Source organism: Mauremys mutica, chromosome 20, assembly GCF_020497125.1.
Source record: "Mauremys mutica isolate MM-2020 ecotype Southern chromosome 20, ASM2049712v1, whole genome shotgun sequence".
NCBI classification, from domain to species: Eukaryota; Metazoa; Chordata; order Testudines; family Geoemydidae; genus Mauremys; species Mauremys mutica.
The window spans coordinates 3,302,773-3,330,647 of record NC_059091.1 but is presented as its reverse complement, the minus strand read 5'-3'; the positions used below and the strand labels follow the sequence as shown (position 1 = coordinate 3,330,647).

The 27,875-nt window shown below is 67.5% G+C and overlaps 2 protein-coding genes across 3 annotated transcripts; one reads left to right on the top strand and one right to left on the bottom strand.

Annotated features, from left to right (window-relative positions):
• The first annotated feature begins 388 nt into the window (after positions 1-388).
• On the top strand, positions 389-16,653 carry STAT2 (signal transducer and activator of transcription 2). Of its 2 annotated transcripts, none has more exons than XM_044995452.1 (24): positions 389-503; positions 3,576-3,739; positions 4,113-4,278; positions 4,364-4,462; positions 4,670-4,762; positions 4,953-5,031; positions 5,930-6,015; positions 6,379-6,527; positions 7,025-7,183; positions 8,250-8,342; positions 8,604-8,663; positions 8,929-8,949; positions 9,696-9,789; positions 10,027-10,083; positions 10,414-10,497; positions 10,577-10,675; positions 10,995-11,130; positions 12,365-12,414; positions 12,510-12,598; positions 12,938-13,077; positions 13,359-13,547; positions 13,992-14,049; positions 14,353-14,906; positions 15,119-16,653. In XM_044995452.1, exons 2-24 carry the CDS (start codon positions 3,609-3,611, stop codon positions 15,256-15,258), a joined length of 2,826 nt encoding a protein of 941 aa, XP_044851387.1. In that variant the 5' UTR covers positions 389-503; positions 3,576-3,608; the 3' UTR covers positions 15,259-16,653. The 2 variants fall into 2 exon arrangements, with proteins under 2 accessions (XP_044851387.1, XP_044851388.1); XM_044995453.1 differs by having other exon boundaries at positions 413-529.
• Positions 16,654-16,814: 161 nt separating this feature from the next.
• On the bottom strand, positions 16,815-21,031 carry IL23A (interleukin 23 subunit alpha). Its single transcript, XM_044995593.1, has 4 exons — positions 20,367-21,031; positions 17,845-17,937; positions 17,316-17,459; positions 16,815-17,071 (listed from the first exon to the last, which is right to left on the bottom strand). Exons 1-4 carry the CDS (start codon positions 20,538-20,540, stop codon positions 16,922-16,924), a joined length of 561 nt encoding a protein of 186 aa, XP_044851528.1. The 5' UTR covers positions 20,541-21,031; the 3' UTR covers positions 16,815-16,921.
• Positions 21,032-27,875: the final 6,844 nt, after the last annotated feature.

Here is a 27,875-nt window from a genome sequence, read left to right as displayed (position 1 = left end):
TGTTCCCCCTGCCTCTCCCACTCCCACCTCCCCTCCCTGCTCCCCCTCCTCTCTCTCCTCCTGCTCCCACCTCCCCATCCACCCACCCCCTCCCCTCCTTACCCCTCTCTCCTCCCCCTGCCTCTCCCACCTCCCCGCCCCCTTCCACTCCCTCTCCTGCTCCCCCCGCCCCTTCTTCTGTAGGCCCCGCCCCTCCTTCCCGCTTTTTCCCAGGTTGGCCACGCCCCCTTTCCCAGGCTCCTCCTCCTTCCCGGTGACGTAATTTCTGGGAAGTCTATCGGCTCGCTCCAGCTTCGGGCTCGGCTTTTCCGCCCGGCGCCTCCCCTCCCGCCGCTGCTGCCGGGAGGGGCGTGTCCCGCCCCGCCTCTCCACCAACCAGCGCCGGGTAGGGGCGGAGTCTCCTCCCGCACACGGAAGAGCGGCTCCCTGCGCGGCGGGAGGGCAGTGCGGTGCCCGGCACGGCAAGCTTAGGGGACCTGCGAGCTGGTCCGCGCAGCTGGGAGGTAGCGGCGCGGCGCGGCCCGGCTCGGTGAGGGGGGCGGGGCTGGCCCTGGGGGGCCCGGGAGTTTGGGGGCAGAGGAGGGTATCTGGGGGGCTTGGGGGCAGGGGGCAGAGGAGGGTATCTGGGGGGCCCGGCTATGGGGGGTTTCTGGGGGGCACTGGGGAGCTTGGGGGCAGGGCAGGGGACGGGGGTAGGGTATCTGGGGGGGCTGGATATGGGGGGTTTCTGGGGGGCACGGGAGTTTGGGGGCAGGGGGCAGAGGAGGGTATCTGGGGGGCCCGGTTATGGGGGGTTTCTGGGGGGCACTGGGGAGCTTGGGGGCAGGACAGGGGAGCAGGGGGCGGGGGTAGGGTATCTGGGAGGGCTGGATATGGGGAGTTTCTGGGGGGCACAGGGGAGTTTGGGGGCAGGGGGCAGAGGAGGGTATCTGGGGGGCCCGGCTATGGGGAGTTTCTAGGGGGCACTGGGGAGTTTGGGGGCAGGGGGCAGAGGAGGCTATCTGGGGGGCCCGGCTATGGGGGGTTTCTGGGGGGCACAGGGGAGTTTGGGGGCAGGACAGGGGAGCAGGGGGCGGGGGTAGGGTATCTGGGAGGGCTGGATATGGGGAGTTTCTGGGGGGCACAGGGGAGTTTGGGGGTAGGGGGCAGAGGAGGCTATCTGGGGGGCCTGGCTATGGGGGGTTTCTGGGGGGCACTGGGGAGTTTGGGGGCAGGACAGGGGAGCAGGGGGCGGGGGTAGGGTATCTGGGGGGATGGTTTCAGTGCCAGCTGATGAGTCTTTCAGCACCAGCGAAAGCCTCCCCCCCCGGGTGTGTGGGGGGGCTGGCTGTCATGGTGCCCTCCCTCACGGGGCAGGAGCCTCCTGGCCAATGTTACCCCCAGGCTCCCTTCCTGAACCCCTATGTTCTGAAGCCCTGGGGGACGGGGCTGCCATGGCGGGTGAGGGTGCCTTGGCATGACAGGGGCGAGGTGGTGCAGCTCTGGGCAGTGGCTGGCACCCGCTACCCCCTGGTGCGTAAGGCCCTGAGCAGAGCAGGAGCTAAGAAAAGTGCCCCCCCGCCCCCCGGATCAGGGAACTGACTCGAGTTCAGTTTCCTTCTCCCCCGGGTTTCTGGTGATGCCGGCGGCAGCTGGCGACGCTGCCCGGCTCTGCCTGTGCACGGTGAGGGCAGCTGGGCGCCCCGCAGGGCCCCTCCCGACCAGCCCCCGGCTTCCCTTTGAGGAGCTCGCTGGGGAATCTCAAGCGCGAGCCCCACTTCGGGGGCCGGATAGCTGGGACGGCCTGCCCCAAAGCCGGCTCTGAACTCCTCGCCTGCACCGGGGCAGAAATCCGCCTGGCCCTGCCCTCGGCTGCACCAAATCCCTCCTCTGCCCACCCCGAAGGGTTTAACCCCACGGGAGCCAAGCTGCGGGGGGAGGAGCCAGTCTGGGGGGGTCCGAGGAGGAGAGGACGGGGCTTGTGCTCAGCCACTGGGGGCCTGGGGCGACAGAGGCTTGGAGTGTCTAGCTAGGGCCAGGCCCGTCCCCTCCCTGGCGGGTTGGCGGGCGGGGAACAAGGCGCCTCAGGGCTCTGAACACGATTTGGGCCCTGCTATGGGGCGGGGAAGGGAGGGTGTTGGGGAAATGGCTGGAAGTGCTGACGGTGCCAAGCTGCCGGGAGCCAGGCCAGCAGAGGGAGGCTGGCGCGGAAGTTAGGGACGGAACTAGGGGGCATTTGGTGGGTCGCGCTCCACCCTGGCTGTTTCCTGCAGCTCCTGCTAGCCCAGCCCTGGGCTCCCACCCAGCTCTGCCGGTGCCCCTCACTCCCGACCCGCAGCCCCTGCTAGCCCGGCCCTGGGCTCCCCCACAGTTCTAGTGAGCCCCTTCTGGCTGAAGGCCCCCAGGACTCCCAAGGATTTGTGCTGTTCATGCCCTTAAAGAGACAAACATTTTCCAGCTGCAGGGGGGCCCCAAAGCGAGGGGCTGGCTTTGCAGAGGGCCCGCAGCCACGGAGTCGGGGCCAGGTGGGGGTGCTTTGCCGTAACTGGAGCACTTATGTTCCCGGCTCCCCCACGACGTCCCAGCGTTCGCCCCGGGCACTTGGGGGTGTAGGGCCTGTCGGGTCCCGGCGCGGTGGCTGGGGGCATGTGGTTCTGCGCCCGAGTCTCCTCTCTTAGTTTCACATCCACATGATGCTGCTGTTTGGTCGAGTTCTCGAACACCCACGTGAACGAACCCAGGCTGGGGGCGGGGGTGGCAGCTCCTGCTGGCAGCGGTGGGGCATTCTGGCCTCCGGGCCCCCACGGGCAAAGTGGGCAGAGGCTGGAAACTCTGCCCTTGCTAGGGAGACTGTAACGAACTGGGGGGGCATCGGGTGCCCTCTGCCAACTGCGCCAAATCGCTCTGCTGCTTTGAATCCACCTGGGGGTTCCTTTTATGCTGGGCTGGGATCCAGGGCTGGGCTAGCAGGGGCTGCAGGTCAGGAGTGAGGGGCACTGGCAGAGCTGGGGGGAGCCCAGGGCTGGGCTAGCAGGGGCTGCAGGAAACAGCCAGGGTTGAGAGGACCCACCAAATGCTCCCTAGTTCCGTCCCTAACTTCCACGCCAGCCTCAGGGACAGGGCGGGGACTGGCCCCAGGGCGGGGACTGGCTGCGGGGGGGGGGCGGGGGGGGACACAGGGTCTGTCCCCTGGGGGGGGGGCTGGCTCTGATCCGGCCCCAGGGTGGGGATTGGCTGGTGGGGGCGGGGGATGGGAATGCCAACCACCAAAATAAGGCGTCACTAATGTAGCTGCATCCACCAGCCAGGAGCAGCGGCCCCAGATGTGGTGGGCAGGGACTGGGGGGGGGGAGGTTCCGCCACATCTGGGCCTCTCTGTGGTTCTAAGAACAGCCTGGGGGGGAGCCGGGCCCTGACCCCTGGGCAGCCCCCAGCCAGCCAGGCCCCACCCTGCGGCTGGATCGGAGGCGGCAGCCCCGAGAGGGGAAGGGCCCTATGTCCCAGCCTCTGGCCCGGGGTCCTCGTCCTGCTGGTGCCCTGGGCTGGATGTGAAGGGGGGGCCCCCGCTCACTTGCTGCCCTGGTTTGCCTTCCCAGAGGGGGGGCTGAGACGCCGGGGACGGCCCCACCATGGCCCAGTGGCAGGAGGTCCAGCAGCTGGAGAAAGCCTACCTGGAGCAGGTGCACCAGCTGTACTCGGAGGACCACCTGCCCATGGAGGTGCGGCAGTACCTGGCTCCCTGGCTCGAAGACCAGAACTGGTAACTGCAGGGCCGGGGAGGGAAGGGTTAATGGCGGGGGGGGGGTCGGCAGCTGAGATCCGCAATCCGCAGGTGCAGGGGTTGTCTCAGCTCTAACGTGGAGGGTGGTGTCTGATTTGGGGGTTCGGGGGGAGGGGAAAGATGCCCCCCCCTGATGTGAGGGAAGGGAGAGCAGAAGGCTGGTGGCTCCCCAGGAATTAGCTCAGCTCGGGGTGCCCCCAGGTGCCTCTCCCGGTGTGGCCCCATGGATCCCCCCTTGGAGTTGTGGGGAACAGGCAGGAGAGGGACCCTCCTCCCCCCCCGTCAGCGTGGGGTCGCCCGGGCGCTGGCTGTGGCTGGGGCTCTGCAGTGCGCCCCCTTGTCTCTGCCCCAGGAGCCGGGCGGCCGAGCCCCCCGCGGCCGAGCCCCACTCTTCCCAGGCCCACATGCTCTTCCAGACCCTGCTGGCCCTGCTGGACGACCAGTACAGCCGCTTCGGGGCCAGCGAGAACGACTTCGTGCTCAAGCACAACCTGCGCAAATCCAAGCTCAACCTGCAGGTAGGGAGCGGGGGGCTGGGGGGGGGGTCCGGGGGGGCCTGTGCCCAGCCCCGCTCACCCACCCCGGCCCTGTGCTCTCTTCCAGGCCAGGTACCAGGAGTGCCCGGAGCAGCTGGCCAACGTCATCGCCAACCTGCTGCGGGAGGAGAAGGCCATTCTGAGCAGGGGGCTCGCGGCCCAGCAGGTAAGCGGGGCCGATCCGGGGGCACGTGGTATCCCCACCTCCCCCCCGGCTTTCCGCAGCACAGCGCCCCTTAACACCGCATATGGGGAGAGCCCCCGTCCTGGGTATCCGTCTCCTCCCCTGGGACCCTGCCCCCCCCGGCCTGCGGCTGGCTGTGTCTGCGGGGTGGGGCTAAAAGGGGCCTGTTTCTTGTGCCCCCCCCTGCAGGCCGCAGCTCAGCCGCCGGCCAGTGCCCCCATGGAGACGGACCGGCAGCAGAAGATCGAGCGGCGCCTGGCAGAGGCCAAGGCAGCGGTGCAGGTGGGTCCGGGGTCCGGCTATCGCGTATGGAGCCTGGTGTGCTGCCCCCCTCCCCGCCCGGAGCTGGGTTTGAACCTACGACCAGGCGGCTCCATACCCCAGGGCCCAGCCCCCGTGCCGGCCGGCAGCCTGGCTGTGCCCGTGCCCCAGGCGCTCCCTGCCCCTGAACCGGTTCCCTTGCCCCCCCCAGGAGCTGGATCGCGAAGTGCGGCACCTGGAGGAGCTGCAGGACACCTTCGACTTCCGCTATAAGCTGCACCGTATGGTTGGTGAGGAGCCCGGGCGGGCAGAGAGTGGCAGGGCCGGGCTGGCTGGCGGGGGGGAGGTAACGGGGCAGAGATGGGGGCCGAGCACCACTGGGGGCGAGGGGTAGTCGGGGGGGTGGGGGGGTCCCCCCCGCCTGCTCTACCCCAGGCCAGGCTGGGGGGCGCTGGTGAGCGCGGCAGGTGAACAAGGGCAGAGCCAGGCCAGGAGGGCCCCGGGAGGAGGCGGGGGGTGACTCGGAGAGGAGAGCTCCTCCCCAGAGCCAGCGCTGCCCTCTCTGCCCCGGCTGAGGCCTCCTGTTCTATGGGCTGGGGTTCAGCAGGGGGTGCTCTCCCCTGTCAGTCACGCTGCCCCCCCCCCGTCACAGCGAGGAGCTAGTGGGCAGGGGGTCAGTGCGGGGCGCAGCAGGGGGTGGAGGGCGCAGCAGGGGGCGGGGGGCACAGCAGGGGGCGCTGCGGGGGGCGCAGCGGGGGGCGCTGCGCTGCGGGGGGCGGGGGCACAGCGGGGGGCGCTGCGCTGCGGGGGGCGGGGGCACAGCAGGGGGCGGGGGGCGCTGCGCTGCAGGGGGCACAGTCGGGGGCGGAGGGCGCTGCAGGGGGCAGGGGCACAGCAGGGGGTGGAGGGCGCTGCGCTGCGGGGGGCACAGCAGGGGGCGCTGCGCTGCAGGGGGCACAGCAGGGGGCGCTGCGCTGCAGGGGGCACAGTAGGGGGCGGAGGGCGCTGCAGGGGGCAGGGGCACAGCAGGGGGTGGAGGGCGCTGTGCTGCGGGGGGCACAGCAGGGGGCGCTGCGCTGCAGGGGGCGGAGGGCTCTCCCCACACGTGGCGCCAGGGGGCAGGTTCTGACCCATGGCTGCCGTTCCTGTCCGTCCCCCCCTCACCGCGGCCTGTCGCCCTCTCCCCAGCGAGCGGTGCTCCCCCCAGCCCCGACCTGGCCCGCCAGACGGAGCAGCTGCAGGCCATGCTGAACAACCTGGACCGGAGCCGCAAGGTGAGGCTCCGCATGGGGCCAGCCCCCTGCTTGGGGGGCCGTCCTGGGGGGGCTCCGTGGGTCCCTGGGGCAGCTGGATCAAGGCGGCAGTCACACCCCACACCTTCTCTGGGGGCTGTTTTCCAGGGTCCCTTCCCCAGTGGGTCTTGTCCGGACGTGCCTCAGTTTCCCAGGAGCTGCCTCCCAGCTGGGCCGGGCTCAGTGTCGTGTTGGGAGCCGTGCAGGGCCGGTCGCCCCGGGGGGGCTGGCGCCTTCCCCATGGGGTTCTCGCTGTCGCCCCCGGCAGAGCTGGCAGGAGCCGGTAGGGCAGGGCCCGCCCCCCCGTGGGTCGCCTGGGGTCACAACGGACAGTGTCTCTGGCAGGACGTGCTGGCCCGGGCGCAGGAGCTGCTGGGCCGCTGCGAGACGCTGCGGGATTTCCTGCTGGAGGAGCTGGCCGAGTGGAAGGACCGGCAGCGGAGGGCCTGCATCGGGGCAGCCTGCGACTCCAGCCTGAGCCGCCTGGAGACCTGGTAGGGGGCGATTGGGGCCCCCCCCCGGGAGTCTGGGACCCTTTCACCAGCTGGGGGAGGGGGTCAGGCGCTGGGCGGACCCCGAAGCCGAGCGCAAACCCTAGGCTGGCTGTCCAGTCTGCAGTTCGAGGTCCCCAGCCCAGGGAAACCCCCCGGCGTCCCAGCCAGCCCCTGGGGCTCTGCGGCCTGTCTCCCTCCCTCGGCACAGATGGTCCCTTGTCGGCCCAGTATTCAGGTGACTCCCCGTCCCAAGGGCCAGGCACTTCCCCCGGGATCCGGTCCCGGCGCCGGCGGTTTATTAACTAGGGAAGAGGAACGAGCGAGTGTTTGCCTGGGGGAAACCGAGTCACACGGGCCAACACCGACCCAGCCGCTCTCTGGGGACGTCCTCCCCGGCTGGCCCGGGCTGGCTCGTGTGTATCCCGCTGGGTGAGGCGGCTCCCTGGCCCGGAGGGGTCCCCGCCCCCCGGGCTGACCCGGCTCCTCTCCGCCCGCAGGTTCACGGGGGCGGCCGAGGTGCTTTTCCAGCTCTGGCGCCTCCTGCAGGCCCTGGGTGACCAGCATGTCAAACTCACCTACCAGCACGACCCGCTGGCGACACAGCGACCCCTGCTGGAGAGCCGGCTGCAGGAGCAGCTCTCCTGCCTCTTGAGGAGGTGCTGGGGGGAGGGGGGGCTGCCTCAGAGGAACCTGGGTGTGTGTGGGGGTGGGGCTGGTGCATGGGGGAGCAGGGGCTGCCCCTAGGAATGAGGGAGGGGGTTGGATAATGCAGGGGGGCCAGGGGGCTGCCCCTAGGAGCATGGCGGGGCTGGGATGATGTGTGGGGGGGGCAGGAGGCTGCTCCTAGGAGCATGGGGGTGGGGCTGGTGCATGGGGGAGCAGGGGCGGCCCCTAGGAATGAGGGGGGGGGTTGGATAATGCAGGGGGGCCAGGGGGCTGCCCCTAGGAGCATGGGGGGGCTGGGATGATGTGGGGGGGGACAGGAGGCTGCTCCTAGGAGCATGGGGGTGGGGCTGGTGCATGGGGGAGCAGGGGCTGCCCCTAGGAGCATGGGGCTTCTGCGGAGCCGGATCGATGCTCCATGTTGACGAGACGAGACCCGGGGTCCTGTGCAAGACCCCCCCCCCCTTATAGCAGCTTCCCTCTGACACAAATCTGCACCTCGTTCAACGTCTGTCTGTGTCCGTGGGTCCTTTGTGCTGCTGCTTTCTGGGGGTTGCCCCCGTGCTGCGCAGAGGGGGCCCCAACGCAGGTGCTCGGTGCTCACCCCACGGCGTCAGTACGTCGGCTCCTGGCCCCGCTGCATTGTTCCTGGGTCTGGCTTCCAGCCCCTCGCCAGCTGCCCGGAGGTGCTGCCTTCCAGCCTTTATCCGCTCACCCCTCGTTCATTCAACAGGGCCATTGATGGGGGCGGGGGGGGGCGGATCTTATTCTACTCTGAGCAAAAAGCCATTTTTTGAACGTTCTCCCAAGGCTCAGTGCAGAGTTTCCGTATAAGGATCTGATACAAAGTTGTGGGCAAACAGAGGCATAATACGAAGTCGTGAAAGTGAGGTGAAGATGCTTAATGCAGAGACAGCCGCATGGGGGGCGTTTCTTGGTGCAGAGACCGGCCAGCTCAGGCCAGCGGAGTGGGGGGTCGCTGGGCTAGGTGGTATTTGGGGGAGATTGAAGCATGTTGGGGGCACCCTGGGGTGCTAACACCTCTCCCCCCCCCCCCAGTGCCTTTGTGGTGGAAATCCAGCCCATCATGCCGTTCCCCAACCGGAGGCCCCTGGTGCTGAAAACCGGCAGCAAATTCTCCGTCCGCGCCAGGTGAACCCTCCCCCCCCCCCCGACCGCGGTGCCCGTCCGTCCCTGACCATCCGGTGGGGGGGGGGGGCTGGTGCTTACTCCACAGTCTCCCCCCCTCCCAAGGCAGATCCCTGCTTCTGGCCCGGGCAGGATGGGCCCCATTGGGAGCAGGTGCTAGAGGGGGAGGGACGCTGAGCCCTGGGGGCAGAGTGTCGTCGTCGTCGTCCCTCCCCCCACCCCTGCCAGGCCAGAGGCCAGGGTGACGGGCTCCTCTCCCCCCAGGCTCCTGGTCAAGCTGCAGGATCGAAGCCATCGGCTGGAGGTGAAAATCGTCCTCGACCAGTGAGTCACGTCCCCCCCCGTGAGGGCCTGAACCCCCTTCCCCCGGGGCCTGGACGCCAGCCCAGCCACCAGGCAGGGAGCCCAGCGGGTGGGGGGCAGGGGACAGGCGGCTCGGCCTGGGGGATGGAAACCCGGGGCGGGGGGGCTCCAGAAGCCCTGCAGGGGCGGGGAGCAGGCTCGGGAAGCCCTGCAGGGGGGCTAGGGGGGCAGGGTCCCCGGTGAAAGCAGCCGATTTACTGGTGGTGTCCTGTGTTTCCTCCTGCAGGCATCCCCCTGACGTGAAAGGGTGAGTGCCGGGCCGGCACCTTGGGGGGACTGGATGGACTGGGACACGGGGCCTGTCCCCTCTAGGGGGCGCTGGCTCCCACCTGGCCCCGGGGCGGGGACTGGCTGGCTCGGGGCGGGCGGGGAATGGGGCAGGGGCCTGTCCCCTCTAGGGGGTACTGGCTCCCACCCGGCCCCGGGGCGGGGACTGTCTGGCTCAAGGGGGGGCGGGGAATGGGGCAGGGGCCTGTCCCCTCTAGGGGGCGCTGGCTCCCACCCGGCCCCGGGGCAGGGACTGGCCGGCTCAGGGGGGCGGGAAATGGGGCAGGGGCCTGTCCCCTCTAGGGGGCGCTGGCTCCCACCCGGCCCCGGGGCAGGGACTGGCTGGCTCAGGGGGGCGGGGAATGGGGCAGGGGCCTGTCCCCTCTAGGGGGCGCTGGCTCCCACCCGGCCCCGGGGCAGGGACTGGCTGGCTCGGGGGCAGAGGGGGGAACGGGGCCTTTCCCTTCTAGGAGCTGGGGGCACCAGCCCTGATCTGGCCCCGGGGCAGGGATCCAGTTTGTTCCCGGCACCGGCTCTGCTCCAGCCAAGGTGCCCGGGGCTGAGAGGGTTCTTGTCGCTCTCCTGGGTATTTACCGGGCACCCGTCACCGGGGTCTCTGGCCCCGCCCAGCCAGGACCTCGGTCCGGCCCGGACTCGAACCCGGGTCTCTGCCCCAGTGCGGCCCGGCCGGCCTCACGGCCCCACCCCTCTCGCTTCTCCCCGCAGGTTCCGGAAGTTCAACATCCTGACGTCCACCAGCAAGACGCTGGTCCAGGACGATCCGCAGATGGAGGGGCTGGTCTGCGACTTCCGGCACATAGTACGGGCCCGGACTCCTGGGTTCCCAGCTTGGGGAGCGGGAGGGGCTGGGCTGGGGAGCCCGGATGCCTGGGTTCTCAGTGGCCGGGGGAGCAGAGGGCGGCTGGGGTGCTGAGCCCGGACGCCTGGGTTCTCAGCTTGGGGAGGGGGAGTGGGGAGCCCTGCCCCAGGCAGGTGGTTCGGCCCCGTGGCCCCCGTGCTGCGAGCAGGGGCCGAGCGCTGACTCTCTCCTTTGCAGTCGCTGAAGGACCAGAGGGCCGGGGCCTCGGGCAAAGGCAGCAAAGGTGCCAGCGAGGTGGGTTTCCAGGGCGTGCCCGGCCGGCGGGGGGGGGGGGGGGGGCCGGGCGCCTGGGGGGACCAGCCCAGGGCAGAGCTGGGCGGGGGGAGGAGAGCTGGGGACAGCCCCCCCCATGCTTCTCCCTGGGGGGGCTTCTACCCCAGGTGGGTCCCACTGCTGCCCCAGGATGTGCCCAGCCCCCCTTCAGCCCCCTCCCCCTGCTGGGTCATGACCTCCCTCACGAACCCAGACCCAGTGCGGTCGCCCCTCTGCAGGGACCCCCGGGGAGGCGCCGAAGCACCGGGGGGGCCAGACCCCCAGCTGACCCCCCACCCCCCTCTGTTGCAGGGCCTGCTGGCCATCACGGAGGAGCTGCACCTCATCACGTTCACACTGGACTATAAGTACCAGGAGCTGGCGCTGGAGCTCCAGGTGGGCGAGGAGGGGCTGGCGGGGGGGGGGGGTCTCGTTCGCTCCCCCTCCCCCTCTGACAGCTCTCCCCTCCCCCCAGACATCCACCCTGCCTGTGGTGATCATCTCCAGCAACAACCAGTTCTCCAGCGCCTGGGCCTCCGTGCTCTGGTTCAACATGCTCAGCCCAGACCCCAAGGTGAGGGGCTCCCCCCCCCCCCCCGGGTAGGCCAGCGTCACGGCTGCTCTGCCCGATTGGGGACTGTGGGGGGGCCGGGGGGGTCAGGACACCGCAGTGGGTGGGGGCATCTCTTTGGTTCGGCCCAGGGTGGGCTGCGTTTCTCCCCCCCCCCCCGTGGCTCTGCCCAAGTGTGGGGGCCCCTTGCAGCCACGTCCCTGTGGCCCGTACGCCCCCCCTCCCCCATGCCGCTCCAGCAGCGGGGCCTGGTGGGGCCCCGATCTGGTTCCGGGGTGTCCCAGCCCCCCCTCCCTCACTAACCCCTGCTCTCTACCCGCAGAACCAGCTGTTCTTCTCCGCGCCGCCAGCCGCCTCCTGGGCCCAGCTGGCCGAGGTGCTGAACTGGCAGTTCTCAGCCGCCACCGAGCGCGGGCTGGACAAGGAGCAGCTGCACATGCTGGCGGAAAAGCTCTTTGGTAACGGCAGTGGGGGGGTCAGCACCTGGCTAGCACCTCCAGGGGCTGCAAGGCAGAGACTCCTCTGGGGGGGGGGGAGGCCCAGGCCTGTCCCGGCCGAAGCCCATCACCAGGGTCTCTGGGCAGCGCTGAGGGGAGAGTGAGCCTAAAGAGAAGACCCCCAAGTCCCTGGGGCTCAGAGCAGCTGGGCCGGACCCCCTGGCCTCTGCACTGCCCCCTCCCATGTGTGTGGGGTGGTCAGCGAGGGTGGGGGGAATGGCACAGGGCGTGCCAGGACGCCTGGGTTCTCCTCCCGAGTCTGATCTTGGGGGAGTCGCGTCTCCTCCCTGTACCCCACTTTCCCCTCTGCAGTGTCGGGGGGGGGCGATTGTGATGGGATCCCCGGGGTGAAGCCTGGGACTGTGGCAACACTGTGCCCCCGTGAACTCACTAATCTGGGCGGTCTCTCACAATGCCTTACTGGTGACAAGCAGCAAACCCCTCCGGGGGCTGCGATCACTCAGCACAGCCCCATGTGGAGCCCCACACCCAGCTAGATTGTGTGAATGCTCCCAGAGCCACTCGTGAACCACCCAGTGAGGCACCAGCCAGCTCCCAGCACCGTTCCCCAGGAAGATACCGTCCTGCGCCGCTCCGGACGAGCGGTGCAGCTGTATCGAGTGGTTCACCACTTCATCAGTGGAAAGGGGACGCACCCCAGCCTTGGCCAAGCTGAGCAAAGCCCCTTACCTGACACTTCAGGCAAAGGCGCTGGCAGAGCCGAGCACACGGACTGGCGACGGAAGAGGGATTTTAAGTGACGGGCAAAAAGTCAGAGTTCGTTACCAAGAGAAAAGACGACCTAAGCCGCAGTCCGGACTCTCAACCCTAGCAGATGGGGCAACGTTTTCCTCCCCCCACGGGATTCTTGTCTCCTGCCATGAGTCACTGAATTGTATTTTCTCTGCTGGACGATGGCGGGTGACGTCCGTTCAGCCCCCCCACCCCCCACCCCGGGCGTTGTCTCTGGAGAGCTGGCAGCTGAGCCCTTCCCAGACCCACCGCATGGTTCAGTGCCGACCCTGCTGATACACACACAAGCTGGGGGTTCCAGGGCGCTCCCCCGAGAACGGAAGGTCACAGCCATGGTCCCTGCTGGGGGGGTCGGTGCTGAGTCTGGGGAGGGGGACGAGGCCCCCAGAGAAGCGGCATTAATCCACCCTGCCATTTTCTCCCCCCCGCCCCCATCTTAAAGGGCCGGAAGCCACCCCCGCCAGCACTCTGACCTGGGCCAAGTTCGCCAAGGTAAGCGGCTGCTGAGTGCTGCTGTCCCCCCCCCGTTTGCCTCCCCGCCCCACCCCGAAACCTCCCCTCACCCTCTCGCCTCCTCTCTGCTGCAGGACAACCCGCCCGTCTTCTCCTTCTGGACCTGGCTGGACGGGATCCTGAACCTGATCCGAGACCACCTGGCCCAGCTCTGGAAGGATGGGTAGGGGGGGGCGGGGATGGGCGGGGGGGATCTGAGCAGTGCATGGGGTGCCGGCTCCCCCGTCTGGTCAGGCCCAGGAACTGCAGCTGCTCCCCCCACTGGCTTTCCCCAGACCCTGAACCGGGGCCGGCTCAGCCCATTACGGGGGTTTGTGTGTAGGGGCGGAGGAGGATTTAGGGCAGCAGATGGGGGGCCCCCCAGGTAAAGGGGACAGGGGCTGTGCAGCCCCGGAGGAGTGAGGACCCCGGGTGCTGAGCATGGTGGGGAGGGGGCACTGGGGGGGCTCCTCGAGGGGGCCCTGCCGGCGGCTGACCCGGGCTCCGCTCCGCTCCCCTCCAGGCACATCATGGGCTTCGTGAGCCGCAAGCGGGAGCGGCAGCTGCTGAAGAGGAAGCAGATGGGCACCTTCCTGCTGCGCTTCAGCGAGAGCAGCCGCGAGGGCGGCATCACCTGCAGCTGGGTGGAGCCCGGGGAGAAAGGTGGGTCTTCCCCAGGCCGCGGCCCCCTGCCCCCCAGGCCCGGAGCCAGGCGCTTCTGGCACCGGGAAGAGAACCCAGGAGTCCGGGCTCCCAGGCCCCTGCGCCCCTCGCTGGATGCCATTTATCGTGGGGCAGGGCCGGTGTTACCTAATGGTTGGAATGGGACATTGTGAACCCGGACTCCTGGGTTCTCCTCCCGGCGCTGGGAGATCTTGGTGCAGCCTGTCCCGTCTCTGGGGCGCTCTCTGGCAGTGACAACTCCCCCCCCCCCCCATCCCCAGGTCAGCCCAAGGTCCGGTCTGTGGAGCCCTACACAAAGATGGAGCTGACGTCGCTGCCGCTGCCTGACATCATCCACGACTACCAGCTGGTGGCCGCCGAGAACATCCCCGAGAACCCGCTCAAGTTCCTGTACCCCGGCACACCCCGGGACGAGGCCTTCGGGAAGTACTACACCGAGAGGAGGGAAGGTACCGGCCACTCGCCTCCCACCGCAGCCCCTGGGCCCACCCCGCTCTGCCGGTGCCCCTCAATCCCGACCCACAGCCCCCTGCTAGCCCAGCCCTGGGCTCCCCACCCCACAGCTGTGCCAGTGCCCCTCAGTCCCGACCCACAGCCCCCTGCTAGCCCAGCCCTGGGCTCCCCACCCCACAGCTGTCCCAGTGCCCCTCAATCCCAACCCGCAGCCCCTGCTAGCCCAGCCCTGGGCCCACCCTGCTCTGCCGGTGCCCCTCACTCCCGACCCTGGTACAACACTCGTGGTTACTCTATTTGCGGCCTAGGTGAGAATTGGTGCCTGGCTGGTTCGGTGGCAGGGGTGGGGAGGGTCTCACCGGGGAGGGGACTCTCCCTGGGGCATGTTTCCGCCTGGGCTCCCCTCTCTCTGACCCCTCTGTTCTTCCCCCTTCCCCCAGTGGACCTGCTGGAGCGGAGGAAGTACCTGAACCGGCGCCTGATCCGAGTGTCCTCCAGGTGAGGGAGCCGGACGCCGGGGTCCCTGCGTGCTGGCCTGCCCCAGCCCTGCAGAGGAAGTACCTGATTTCTCCCCTCTCCCTGGCCGGGCTGCCGCAGGAGCTCCCCAGGGGGACTCCCAGCTACACCCCCTCCCCTCCCCTCCCTAGTCGGGGCTACGCAGCCCTTCGAATCCCCTCCCCACCACCACCCTTCAGAGCAGCTCCTGCTGGGCCTGGGGCTTGGCCTGGGTGGTTGCCCCATTCCCGAGAGCATCCCCTCCCCCGCCGCACACCCTCTAAGCCAGGCCCCCTCTCTTCCTAGGCAGCCGCATGAGCCGTGGCTGCCGGAGGACATGGTAGCAGCACCTCCTGCAGCTGAGGGGCTGGCAGCCAATCACCTGGAGGCGCTGGAGCTGGGGGCCAATCGACTGGAAGCGCTGGAGCCAGGGGCCAGTCACCTGGAGCCGCTGGAGCTGGGGGCCAATCACGTGGAGGCACTGGAGCCGGGGGCCTGTGGGCTGGAGGCACTGGGATTGGGGGCTTATGAACTGGAGTCACTGGAGCTGGGGGCCTATGGGCTGGAGGCACTGGGGTTGGGGGCCTATGGGCTGGAGGCGCTGGAGCCAGGGGCCAATCACCTGGAGGCGCTGGAGCCGGGACCCAGTCGGCTGGAGGCGCTGGAGCCGGGACCCAGTCGGCTGGAGGCGCTGGAGCCGGGACCCAGTCGGCTGGAGGCGCTGGAGCCGGGACCCAGTCGGCTGGAGGCGCTGGAGCCGGGACCCAGTCGGCTGGAGGCGCTGGAGCCGGGGGCCAGTACTCAAGAGGCGCTGGAGGCGCTAAAGCAGGAACTGGACCTGATGAGCTTTGATCAGGCTGGTGAGTCTCCAGTTCCTGGCCCGGGGGATGGGGAGGGCGCTTGGCACCAAGAGGGTGGGGGGAGTATAGAGGCCAACCCCCCCCCCCGGTCCAGCTCTGGGGGTGCCCCTCCCGACCGCAGCTCCTGCTGTCCCAGCCCCCGTTGTGTCCCTTTTCCCCAGGCCCTACCCCCCCCCCCGGCTCCCCTGAGCCCGGCTCCCCTTCTCTTGCAGGCTCCAACGTGCTCCGAGGCGGAGACCCCTACCTACCCCCACCGGCCGACATGCCCCCCCCTGTGCTGTCTGGCAACACCTTGTTCCTGGGGGCCAACGACCTCCCCCCACTCCACGTCGACTCCAAGGACTTCCAGTGACAGCGTCTGCCCCTTGCTGGGGGGGCTCAGAGGCCAGGGCCTGTTCCCCAGCCCCCCCCGTGTATGGGGGGGTGGCCCTGGCTCTGCCCTCCCCTGCCTTCCGGGTAGGCCCCGGGGCATCCGTGGTCCCTGGGGCGGGGGGTTCTCAGGCCTTCCTGTCCTTAGTGGTGGGGTGCAGGTGGCTCCCCCGGGGGTGAGACGAACTCTCTCTCTCTTGTAAATAAACCTGCCCCCCCCCAGCTCGCTGTGGTGCTGAACTGTCTGTCCCCCTTCTGTGGGGGCCGTGTGCGGGCTGCACCCTCCTGCTCCCCGGGGCTGTTGTGCTCTGGCTGGCCACCAGAGGGCACCGCACCCTCTCCTACCGTCCCCGCCCCCCCCCCACAGGTTGCAGGGGTGGGGGGTCCCCCCACCTGGAGGGGAGCCCCTGGCCCTTTGCCAAAGTGGAACTCGGCTCCCCCAGCCCAGGAGCAGGGCCCTGGCTGGCGGCCGGGGCCTGAGCGCTGGGCTGGTTCTGGGGCGGGGGGGCCTGGAGTTGGATGTGGGGAGGAGCAGGGAGGGCTGAGCCCGGGCGGAGGGGGGTGTGTGTTACCAGCCCCCCTCCCCCCCCAGGGGGTGCGCTAGGGGCTGGGGCTGGCTTGAGGTTTCCCAGGGCGTCAAAGTTGGGACCAGACCCCAGGCGTCCTGCCCCTCGGTCCATCCGTGTCCCCCCTGCCCCTCAACCACGCTGCCTCCTCCCGCAGAGGGGGCCGAGCAGAGCAGGGAGGGCGATGCCCCTGGTGATGGGCAGAAGCCCCTGCCCCTGCCCCTGGAGAGGCCCTGGCCCATTCCCGGGGAGCTCGGGGGGCTGAGCTGGGGCAGGAGGGCTGGGTGTTGGTCTCTGAGATGGTACTGGCCTGAGCTGGGTGCCGTGGCCCTTGCAACCCCCTGCTTCTCCCTCTTCTTCCCCCCCCCCCCCGTGCCAGCCATGTGGCTGGGAATTTTTTATAACATTTTGTATGATGACTGTGTGTGCCTCAGTTTCTCCATGTGCTGCATAGCTAACTAGGTGCCGGGGGAAAGGGTTACTCGCAGCCACCCAGGCGTGGCTGACACGCGGCTGGCTGGGACCCAGAAGACAACGGCCCTGGTCAGGGCCCCTCTGCAGGAAGCCGGCCAGGGGGGAGCAGCTGGAGAACAAGGAGCCGAGGAGGAGGAGGAGGGCGGCCGGGGGCCCAGCTTTGCCCGGGACCAGAGGAAAGGACGGCGGAGGGCCAAGGACCGGTGTTAAGTGGGGGCTGCTGGAAGCCATGGACTCTGCGGGGCCGGGGCTGAGCGTGTTGGGCTCTGGACTGACCCCCGAGGACTTTTCCCTTCTCTGTGCTGCCCCGAGGTGTGTAATAAACCCCCCGAACAGCACGAGGCGCAGGCCGCTCTGTACAAGTCAAACTCCTTTAATAGGCACTGGCGGCTGCGGAGCCGATAAATAGCATAAATAGCCCCCCGGCGGGGGCATAAATAGACAGCGGCTGCTCATAAATAACCCAAGGGCTGGGCAATAAATACACTGGGGGGGGGGTTATACGATAAACAGAGTCCAGAAGCGGGCGGAGCTCAGCCCGGCGCTGGGTTCCCTTCGCTGGGCTGGACTGGGCTCCGGCGCTCCTGGAGAAATGCTCCCCCCGGCCTAGCGGGTGGCCGCGCTGTGGGCAAAGACCCGCGCCATCACGGCCGAGAAGGAGCGGAGCTGGTGGAGGATGCGGCGCCGGAGCAGGGGCCGTTCCCAGGGCTGGCTCTGCTGCGGGGGGGCCGCCGACCCCTCGGCGAAGCTGCCGTCCTGCTGGGCGAAAGGACAGTGGGGTTACGCTGGGCGCCGTGGCCCCTGGCCCGGGAGGTGGAACCAGCCCTAACCCCCCCTCTGCCCCCCAGGCTGGCACAGGCCTTGGAAGATGGCACTGGGCGCTTGGGGGGGGGCCCTAGGGGGGAGCTGACGGGCCCCTGGCTGCTGCTGGGGGGTTATTCCCCCTCCCCCCATTGCCCCCAGCCCCCCTCCCCCCCGGGGGCCGCGGGGCCCCTCTCACCTGGACAAGGCTGGTCAGCTGGGCCAGGGCGCCCTGTAGTGTGGCCACGGGGCTGGGGTCCGGGCCCCCCACCTCGGCAAAGACGTCGGAGCCCAGCAGCGCCCGGTAATGCTGCAGGGCCTCGCGGATCCGGCGCAGGCAGCTCTGGGGATGGGAGGGGGGCATGAGGCAGTGTTGGGGGGAGCCCCTGTCCCTGCTGCTCCCCACCCCCAACTAGGGGCTTGTTCCCGAGTCCAGGGGGATTGTGGCTGGGGGAGACCCCGGCCCAGCTATGGGGGGAGATCAGCCCTCCCCCCGCCCTGCCCTGCAGTCCCCCTCATTCACTGAGCACATTATTGGAGGGGGGGGGGGCTGAATGATTATTTTCTATGCCCATCTCCCACCCTGCCCCCCAGCTCGCCCATCTGCCCTGCCCCCCTCATCCCTTCAGCTCGCCCGTCTCCCCCCAACGAGCCCATCTGCCCTGCCCCCTCTTCCCCCAGCTCGCCCGTCCGTCCCCGCCGACCCCTGTGGCCCGTCCGGCCGGTACCTGGTCAGAGCCCAGCTTGTTGGGGTCGCAGTTGTCGCTGCAGCGGATCTGGGGGGTCAGGTCCTCACTGGGCTTCTCCTCCACCAGGTTCATCTGGTTGGGGAACAGCAGAGCTCTGGGTCAGCCTGGCCTGGGGCTGGGGCCAGCTGCTCCCCCCGCAGCCCCCCCCATCCATCACCGCAGCCCCCCCAGCTTCCCCCCTCCATCCATCGCCGCAGCCGGGCCTCTCGCAGCCCCCCACTTCCATCCATCCCCCCCAGCTGGCCCCTCATCTCCATCCATCACCCCAGCTGCTCCCCCCACAGCCCCCCACTTCCATCCCTCACCCCAGCTGCTCCCCCCACAACCCCCCACTTCCATCCCTCACCCCAGCTCGCCCCTCATCTCCATCCATCACCCCAGCTGCTCCCCCCACAGCCCCCCACTTCCATCCCTCACTCCAGACGTCCCCACGGCTCCCACCCCCAGCCATTCCCCCCGCCCATTCATTCCCATTCAGCTGCTGCACACTCCTCCATGCACCTGCTCCTCGCCCCCCTCCCCACATGGGCCCAAGGGGGGGTCACCCCCTAGATGGATGCAATACCAGCCCCTCCCCCTGCCTCCAAGTTGTCCCAGGCCGGTGCCTCCCAGCCCTGAGATCCCAGCTCAGAACCGGGAGAGTCCCATGCGCTGGGGTTTTTTTTAGACACCTTGTGAATTTCTGGAGCTGTTTCCTGGAGTGGTCACGTTCCCCCAGCCTGTCCACACCCCCGCCCCCCGTCTGTCCGTCCGTCACTGGACACAGTCCCCCAGCCCGTCCACACACACCCCATCTGTCTGTCCGTCACTGGACACAGTCCCCCAGCCTGTCCACACACACCCCGTCTGTCTGTCCATCATTGGACACCCTCCTCCCCGCAGCCTGTCCACACACACCCCCCGTCTGTCTGTCCGTCACTGGACACAGTCCCCCAGCCCGTCCACACCCCCCCTCTGTCTGTCCATCACTGGACACCCTCCTCCCCGCAGCCTGTCCACACACACACCCCGTCTGTCTGTCCGTCACTGGACACAGTCCCCCAGCCCGTCCACACACACCCCGTCTGTCTGTCCATCACTGGACACCCTCCTCCCCGCAGCCTGTCCACACACACCCCGTCTGTCTGTCCGCCACTGGACACCCCACCCGTCCTGTCCACACACGCCCCGTCTGTCCGTCCGTCACTGGACACAGTCCCCCAGCCCCTCCACACACACCCCATCTGTCTGTCCATCACTGGACACAGTCCCCCAGCCTGTCCACACACACCCCGTCTGTCTGTCCATCACTGGACACCCTCCTCCCCGCAGCCTGTCCACACACACCCCGTCTGTCTGTCCGCCACTGGACACCCCACCCGTCCTGTCCACACACACCCTGTCTGTCCGTCCGTCACTGGACACAGTCCCCCAGCCCCTCCACACACCCACCCGTCTGTCTGTCCATCACTGGACACGGTCCCCCAGCCCCTCCACACACACCCCCTGTCTGTCTGTCCATCACTGGACACGGTCCCCCAGCCCCTCCACACACACCCCATCTGTCTGTCCATCACTGGACACCCCCCTCCCCACAGCCTGTCCACACACACCCCCGTCTGTCTGTCCGTCCGTCACTGGACACAGTCCCCCAGCCGCTCCACACACACCCCGTCTGTCTGTCCATCACTGGACACCCCCCTCCCCGCAGCCTGTCCACACACACCCCCGTCTGTCCGTCCGTCACTGGACACAGTCCCCCAGCCCCTCCACACACACCCCGTCTGTCTGTCCGTCCGTCATTGGACACCCCACCCAGCCTGTCCACACACACCCCGTCTGTCTGTCCGTCTGTCACTGGACACACACACATCCTGCAGCCTGTCCACACACACATCCTGCAGCCTGTCCACACACACACACACACACCCCGTCTGTCCGTCCATCACTGGACATGTCCCATCCGCAGCCTGTCCACACACACCCCGTCTATCCGTCCGTCCGTCCCTGGGCACCCCCCTCCCCGCAGCCTGTCCACACACACACACCATCTGTCCGTCCATCACTGGACATGTCCCCCCCAGCCCATCCACACCCCCCATCTGTCTGTCTGTCTCTAGCCATGCGCCCCCAGCCATCTCACCCCATATCTCCACCCTCCTCCCGTCTGTCTGTCTGTCCAGCCCACCCTGGCTGGCTGTCGGAGCTGGAGCCCCGTGTGTTCTGGCGCTGGCGCTGCCCATGTGCAGAAAGCCCCTTTCTAGCTGACCGCTGAGCTGCTGAGGGGGCTGGACCCACGGCTAGACAGCAGCCGGGCGAGTGCCCCCAGCTGGCTCGGCTCTGCCTGCCCTGCAGAGGTCAAGCCCATCCCCGTGGCCTCTGAGCACTTCCCAGGCTGTGAGGCAGGGCAGGGCTGTCTGTGGCTGGGACCCTGGAGCCCAGAGGGTGCAGCCCCCCAGCCAGAAGGGGCTCCCCTTCCCCCCCGGCAGCCCCCCCATCAGTCCCTGCCCGGCCCCGCTCACCGAGCTCATGTGGCCCTCGAGGTCCCAGGCCAGCTTGTTGACCTGGCTGGAGAAATGCTTGCAGAGCTGCCAGTCGGGGCCGGGTGCCCCCGGCAGGGCCCTCTCCCGGGACGCAGCCAGCAGCCCCAGGAAGCAAAGGAGGGCGCTCGGCCAGTGGCTCCTGAGGCGCTGCATGTCGCTTGTCCCCGTGGGTTGGTGTGTGGGGCACTGGGCTGGGCCTGGCTGTATTTATGGGCTGCAGGTGACTCAACAAGGCAGGTGGGTTTTCCCCTGGGATGGCAGGTAGCACCCCCGAGGGATGGTGTCAGCTTCAGCCCCGGCTGAGCACGATGTCATCGCGGCCCGAGGCCGGTTACTGCGAAATCGCTGCCTCCCCACGAAAGCAGAAGCGATACCGGGGTGGGGGGGCAGCGGGACCCAGGGATCGCATCAGCTCCTCAACTCCCTGTGGCTCCCCACAGAGAGCGACACTTGTGGGGCGGGGGACACCAGGCGGCTCCCAAATCCCCCATTGTGCCCCCTCTCCAAACCCAACAAACCCCAAGGTATTTTCTTACCACTAAGTATGTCATCCCAGAGTCAGCGACGGGCGCCAGCCCCCGGAGTCCTGGCTCCAGCTTCCTGCTCTAAGTACAAGACCCACGGCCCTCCCAGAGTCCTGGCTCCCAGCCCCCCTGCTCTAACCCTTAGACCCCACTCCCCTCCCAGAGCCGGGAATAGAACCCAGGAGTCCTGGCTCCCAGCCCCCCCACCTCCGCGCTCTAATCACTAGACCCCACTCCCCTCCCAGAGCCGGGGAAAGAACCCAGGAGTCCTGAGTCCCAGTCCCCCACCTCTGTGCTCTAATCACTAGACCCCACTCCCCTCCCAGAGCCAGGAATAGAACCCAGGAGTCCTGGCTCCCAGCCCCCCTGCTCTAACCCTTAGACCCCACTCCCCTCCCAGAGCTGGGGAAAGAACCCAGGAGTCCTGGGTCCCAGTCCCCCACCTCGGCGCTCTAATCAGTAGACCCCACTCCCCTCCCAGAGCCAGGAATAGAACCTAGGAGTCCTGGCTCCTAGCCCCCCTGCTCTAACCCTTAGACCCCACTCCCCTCCCAGAGCTGGGGACAGAACCCAGGAGTCCTGATTCCTGGGTTCCTGCACTGGACCCTCCTGCGCCCTCTCAGCTCACCCAGTTATGCCCGCTCCCCGGCTGAGCTCGCAGGCCTCAGTTTCCCCGGCACACTCAGCTATTGGGCAGTGTCCCCTGTTATTTGGGTGGGACGTGGTTGAGAACCCCAGCGATCAGGCGGGGGCAGGGGGTCCCTCTGGGCTGATTCAGTGAAGGTCTCCCCAAGGTATTGACCATCAACCCACAGTAACCCCCTTCGCACTGCTCGCTGCCCAGCGTGGGGCGGGGCCGGGAGAGGGGTGGAGGGGGCTGTCCCATGGGGAAGCGAGTGGCGGGGGGCTCACCCCACCAGCCGGGAGCTGCGCTCAGCGTAATTTCAAACCAAGGAGGAATGAGGAAAAAAACATGGAGGGCCGGGGACAAAGGGCATGGCCTGGGGGGGGGGCAAAGGGACCCAGAGGGGATTTGGGGGCAAAGTGATGGAGTGCGGGGGGGGGGCAGGGGGTGAAGGGACAGGACCCTGGGGGGGCAGGGGGCGAAGGGGGGGCGGGGGGCAGCTTGGGCAGGGGCAAAGGGATGGATTTACTGGGGGGGGAGCAAAGTGGCAGGGCCCTGGGGGCAGAGGGTCCTGGGGCGGTGGGGGGGGATCCAAGAGCCATGGGGCTGGTGGCTGGCACTGGATGAAGGGGGCTCAGGACGATACCATCTTAGAGACCCCCTCCCAGCAGCCCCCTGCACCCCCCCACAGGCTGATCTGTCCTCATGCTGCCCTGGGACCCCAGCTCCAGGTGGGGGCCACTGATGCCTGGGGGGGCCCGACCCAGCAGTACCATGGGGGGACGTGGGGGTTAGGGCTCCCCCCCCATAGGTAAGTGGGGCTGGTGGGGGGGAGCAGAGCACTCAGTCTATGGGGGGGACGCCTGCTTAGCATGGTGCGGGGGGGGGGGGGGCTGGGCACTTCCCCCCCCAGGGAGCCGGGTATTCCAGGCCTGTCACAATCCAGGAATCCTGGGCGCCGCCTGGCAAGGAAAACACAGCGGGGCCAGCGCCCGGCGGGGGCGGGTGAGGAGCCCGGGAAGGAGCCACTTCCTCCCGCTGCGGCCGGGAGGGGGGAGCGGGGGGGCGAGTTCCCCTGGAGCCATGGACAGGTGAGGCGCCAGGGACCGGCCTTCGGGCACCTGGGCACCGCCGGGGCCAGGCGCTGACGCCAGGTCCTCACGGGCCTTGGGGGGAGAGGGGGAAATGTGGGGGGGGAAGCACAGGGGCAGTGTGGGGTGGGGGGAAAAGAGGGAGCACAGGGAGGGGGCAGAGGGATGGGGGACATGAGGGGCGAGAGGGGGCTTGAGGGCTCAGGGAGGGGATGGGGAGAATGGGGGGCAGAGGGGAGCACAGGGAGGGGATGGGGAGCATGGGGGGCTGAGGAGTTAGAGGGGGGAGCACAGGGAGGGGAGGGGGCGCATGGGGGGCTATGGGGGGCACAGGGAGCAGTGGGAGGATGAGGTGGCTGAGGGGGGCACAGAGAGTGGGGGGAGGATGAGGGGGCTGAGGAGTTAGAGGGGGGAGCACAGGGAGGGGAGGGGGCGCATGGGAGGCTGAGGGGAGCACAGGGAGCGGGGAGGAGCATGGGGGGGCTGAGGGGAGCACAGGGAGGGGAGGGGGAGCAGGGGGCTGAGGGGGACACAGAGTGGGGGGAGGATGAGGGGGCTGAGGGATTAGAGGGGGGAGCACAGGGAGGGGGCGCATGTGGGGCTGAGGGGGGACAGGGAGCAGGGGGAGCAGGGGGGGGATGAGGGGAGCACAGGGAGGGGAGGGGGCACATGGGGGCTGAGGGGGGCACAGGGAGCGGGGAGGAGCATGGGGGGGCTGAGGGGAGCACAGGGAGGGGAGGGGGTGCATGGGCGGCTGAGGGGGGTACGGAGAACGGAGGGTGAGGATGAGTGGGCTGAGGGGAGCACAGGGAGGGGAGGGGGCGCATGGGGGGCTATGGGGGGCACAGGGAGCAGGGGGAGGATGAGGTGGCTGAGGGGGGCACAGAGAGTGGGGGGAGGATGAGGGGGCTGAGGGATTAGAGGGGGGAGCACAGGGAGGGGAGGGGGCGCATGGGGGGCTGAGGGGGGCACAAGGAGCGGGGAGGAGCATGGGGGGGCTGAGGGGAGCACAGGGAGGGGAGGGGGAGCAGGGGGCTGAAGGGGGCACAGAGAGCGGGGGGAGGATGAGGGGGCTGAGGGGGGCACAGAGAGCGGGGGGAGGATGAGGGGGCTGAGGGATTAGAGGGGGGAGCACGGGGAGGGGAGGGGGTGCATGGGCGGCTGAGGGGGGTACAGAGAACGGAGGGCGAGGATGAGTGGGCTGAGGGGGGCACAGGGAGGGGAGGGGGAGAATGAGGTGGCTGGAGGCAAAAGGAGGTTCACGGGGGCTGAGGGCCGAGGGGGCATGAGGGGGCACAGGGAGCAGAGGGAGCGCATGGGGGGCAGAGGGGCGAGAGGGGGGCGCATGGGGGACACAAGGAGCAGAGGGGAGCGGGGTGGCCCCACAGCAGCGCCAGGTGGGAGCCCGTTATCCGGCCAGGCCGGGTGCAGAGAGCTTGGCCGCCCCACACGCTGCCCCCTCACTCCTGTGCCCCCCAGTGCCCGGTGGCAGACACGTCCCAGCCCCACGCTGGTGCCCGTCAGCCACCCGCCGCCGTGTGCCGGCCCCCCCACAATCAGGGGACCCCGGGGGGGGGGGTTGGCCCAGCGTACCCCCCCCCCCCGCCAGGCTGGTGCCCAACCAGAAAGGAATTCTCCCGGGGAGGCCCCTGCCTTGCCAAGCAGCGGCTTCGGCGCTTTGACGGCCCCGTCTCACTGCAGGGCAAGCGGCCGCAGCTGGCACCACCAGGGGCTTCCCCCGGGCGCTGGAACCCCTGAGGCTGCCGCAGGCAGCGAGAGCTCGAGGGAACAAGTGGGAGGAAAAACACCCGCCTTCCTAGAAACCCAGCCACCCTGCCAGGAGTGCCCGGCCCCTGTGTGTGTGTGTGTGTGGGGGGGGCGTCAGCCCTCTGGAGGGGACCCCTGCCCCCCCCAGTCCAAACCGCCACCGCCCCCCCCCCTTGCCAGCACCCGCCGACTGCCCCTTGGCCCCCAACGGCACGCGGCTACGGGCTGGCTCCCCAAGCTCGGGGGGAAACCGGGAGCGGGGGCAGGGAGCAAGGACTCGTTAGCACAGGGAGGGGGAGAGGAGAGGGGGTGTTGAGCGGCCTTGGCACGTTTCCTGGCAGCCCTTGCCAGCTGGCAGGGCCCCAGGAGCCAGCGAGCGCCGCTTAGGTGCGGGGGGAGGGCGCTGGCTGCCGGGTCTCCTGGGAATTCCGAGAGGCACGCAGCGAAACCGAGCCCCCCCGCCCGCCGGGCGCAGCAATCCCGCATTGCACAGGCGTGTACTGCACGCAGCTGTGAAATCCTCAGGTTGCAACACAGCCCTTCCCGAGCCCGGCAGGGCCGAAGTGCCAGCTGGGACGATACCCAGGGGATGGGCCAAGGGGGGGGTTTCTGGTCCCGGGGACTCTCCCAGGCTTTCCCCTCAAGCAAACCCCACTCTGGGCTGTGGGGCAATGGTCGTGAAATGGGTCTGGCCTAAACGGGGCAGGGACAGAATTGGGGGAGGGGGCAGGCCTTGAACCCCTCGGGGCTCCCTGTGTTCTGGGGCCTGCCCGTCCCCCCCCCGAGCAGCCGCAGGGCCGCGGTGCCAAAGGGGAAATGGGATGTTCTAGTAGACCGACTTCCCTCTCTGGGTTTTTATCAATGGGCTCGCTGATCTCGGCAGGCGTGGAGGGGGAAAGCAGGGGGACCACTGAGGCTAGGGAAGTGTGTAGCCTCGGCCTCGCGCCTTTGGGGCAGGGTGGGAACGCCAGCATGGGGCTGGATGGGCCTGTCGGGAGATACAGATTAGAGGCAGATGGGGAGAGAGAGAGAGAGAGAAACTGGCTCTTTGCAAACAGAACCCAACCACCCTGTGGGGTAGGGCTCTGACCTGGCCCCCTCGTGACACCGCCACCGTCCACCCCCCGGCCCTGAGCCCCTGGGGCTCTGCGGTCCCCCCACCCCAGAGCGCCTGCTTCCGCTGGCGGCGCAGTGAGTTTTCTGGCACCTGCTTCTGATTTCGGCGTGGCCGGGACGGGAGGGGCTGAAGAGAGGGAGTGGAGTAGAGAGAGGAAAAGCAGGCGATGGACAGAGCGGGACTTATGGAGACAAAAATATCCAGAATGACAATGGGAGGGATTAAAGCCACTGACCAGTGACCAGCTCCAGGGCAGGACCTGGCCTCTACTCCAGGATGGGGTGGAGGTAGAGGGGGGGTTAAGGAGGCCAGTTATCCCAGAACCCCCTGCTGCTGGGTGTCTCGCACCTCCCTCTCGATGCCAGGCCAGGCCGCCGCACCCAGACACCCACTGGCTGAACCTGTCGCTTTGATCCGTCAGTCAGTCGGGTGAGTGACATGCCACTGGGGGCAGCTCTAGCCAGCGCCTCTCCCATAGAGTCACCCTGGACTTTCCTGCCTCCCTGGTCTGTCAGGTAGGGGGATTCCCTGGTTTCTCTGTGAGCCAGGAGATCCAGCAGCCTAGAGACGGGAAACCCAGCCGGCAGGAAAGCCCTCAAGGTATTTCAGCACCAAACTCCTATACACCTTTGAGGACCTGGGCCTCACGGCTAAGGACACCCTGGCCCCTGGCCCTCAGGCAGATCTCTTATCCCAGCAGGTCCGGGGGCAGCAGGGCAGGCAGGGTGTGGTCTGAAACCGGACGAGGTGTCAGGAACGTACACAGCAAGGGAAACTAGGCCAGCGAAATCCAGAGCACAGCCACAGACTGGGATCAGGCAAAGAAAGGGCACTTGTCCTCCACCATGCGGCATCTCTCTCCCCGGGGGGACAGGTTCCAGTGTGGGCTGAGCCATAAGGCGGGTGTGGAAGGAGGAGGCGTCAGGATGTTCAGAGCCGCGCTTGTCGGCTGTTTGCCTGCGGCCCAAAAGGCTCCTGGATTTAGAGTTTGCACCTGACGACACCTATCAAGTATTCTGTACGAGGCAGGAATGCTCTTGGCTCAGGGCATCCTAGGGCCGGCGTGATCCAGGAGGTCAGTGGCCCTTTCTGGCTGGAAACTATGGCTCATCGGACTGAACAATGAACATAGCCTAACAGAGCATAACACAGAATGTTAACGCAGAAGACAAGTTCCAACGCTGCCTTCCAGGGTCACCAAGGTGATGTCACTCGGGTGGCTAATGCCCCTGGGAGTTAAAGCCCTCTGAGGATCTGGCCCTCGGTACCTCCCACTGGTTGACAGAAAACAGAGATTTCCTAGGAACTTCCTTAATTGGCTTGAACATTTTGTGTCAGTAAATAAATAACCAGAAGCACTGAATTGTAAATAAGTGTCTCCCAAAAGTGAAGGCAAGTTTGTAATAATCTAAATTTAGACTAACTAGTGATACATGATTAATAACCACATACACATCACTGGTGAAATCCCTCCTCTCCCTTGGAGTTTTCAGCCTTTGGGGCATGACACCCCAGGGGGTGGGGAACAGCTGTCAGGAGTTACCAGCAATCGTATGGCTAAAAGGAAAGGGATGGGAAGGGGTCCCAGTATGGAAAAGATGGCAAACCACCACCTTAGAGCAACAAACCTGGGTTCCTTCTGAAGCCCTAGACATGCCCTTGGAAGCTGGGATGGATGCTGTTTTTTTTCAGGGGTTTGAGAGACCTAAGGGGCCAGCACATGAGCTCCGCGAGGCTGGTGACTTTGAAGGCATCACTCTGGGTTTACAGCAGTGTCAATGAAGATGAGAATCTGGCTCAAGAAGGGTCGCGACCTAGAGCGGCCGTGAGAGGCTAGCGAAAGGCTGCTCATTTGAATAGCCCACCTCTCTACCTGGTAAAGCAACAGACAAGAGCTGGTCTCTTTGGGTAGATGTGATGAGCTACTCGGTTCAGAGGGGACATGATTAGATAGATAGATAGATAGATAGATAGATAGATAGATAGATAGATAGATAGATAGATAGAGGGGGGTGGATGGGTATAGATAGATAGATAGGGTGAATGGGGATAGATGGGTGGATGGGGATAGATAGATAGATAGATAGATAGATAGATAGATAGATAGATAGATAGATGGGGTGAATGGGGATAGATGGGTGGATGGGGATAGATAGATAGATAGATAGATGGGGTGAATGGGGATAGATAGATAGATAGATAGATAGATGGGGTGAATGGGGATAGATGGGTGGATGGGGATAGATAGATAGATAGATAGATGGAGTGAATGGGGATAGATGGGTGGATGGGGATAGATAGATAGATAGATAGATGGGGTGAATGGGGATAGATAGATAGATAGATAGATAGATGGGGTGAATG

Excerpts from the sequence above, each read along its gene's own strand:
- STAT2 (XM_044995452.1), top strand. The coding sequence starts at position 3,609 with ATGGCCCAGTGGCAGGAGGTCCAGCAGCTGGAGAAAGCCTACCTGGAG. Across the intron at positions 11,131-12,364 it reads GCTGGCGGAAAAGCTCTTTG|GGCCGGAAGCCACCCCCGCC; the intron begins GTAACGGCAGTG and ends CCCATCTTAAAG. Across the intron at positions 13,548-13,991 it reads CTACACCGAGAGGAGGGAAG|TGGACCTGCTGGAGCGGAGG; the intron begins GTACCGGCCACT and ends CCCTTCCCCCAG.
- IL23A (XM_044995593.1), bottom strand. The coding sequence starts at position 20,540 with ATGCAGCGCCTCAGGAGCCACTGGCCGAGCGCCCTCCTTTGCTTCCTG. Across the intron at positions 17,938-20,366 it reads TCGAGGGCCACATGAGCTCG|ATGAACCTGGTGGAGGAGAA; the intron begins GTGAGCGGGGCC and ends TTCCCCAACCAG. Across the intron at positions 17,072-17,315 it reads AGCTGACCAGCCTTGTCCAG|GACGGCAGCTTCGCCGAGGG; the intron begins GTGAGAGGGGCC and ends TTCGCCCAGCAG.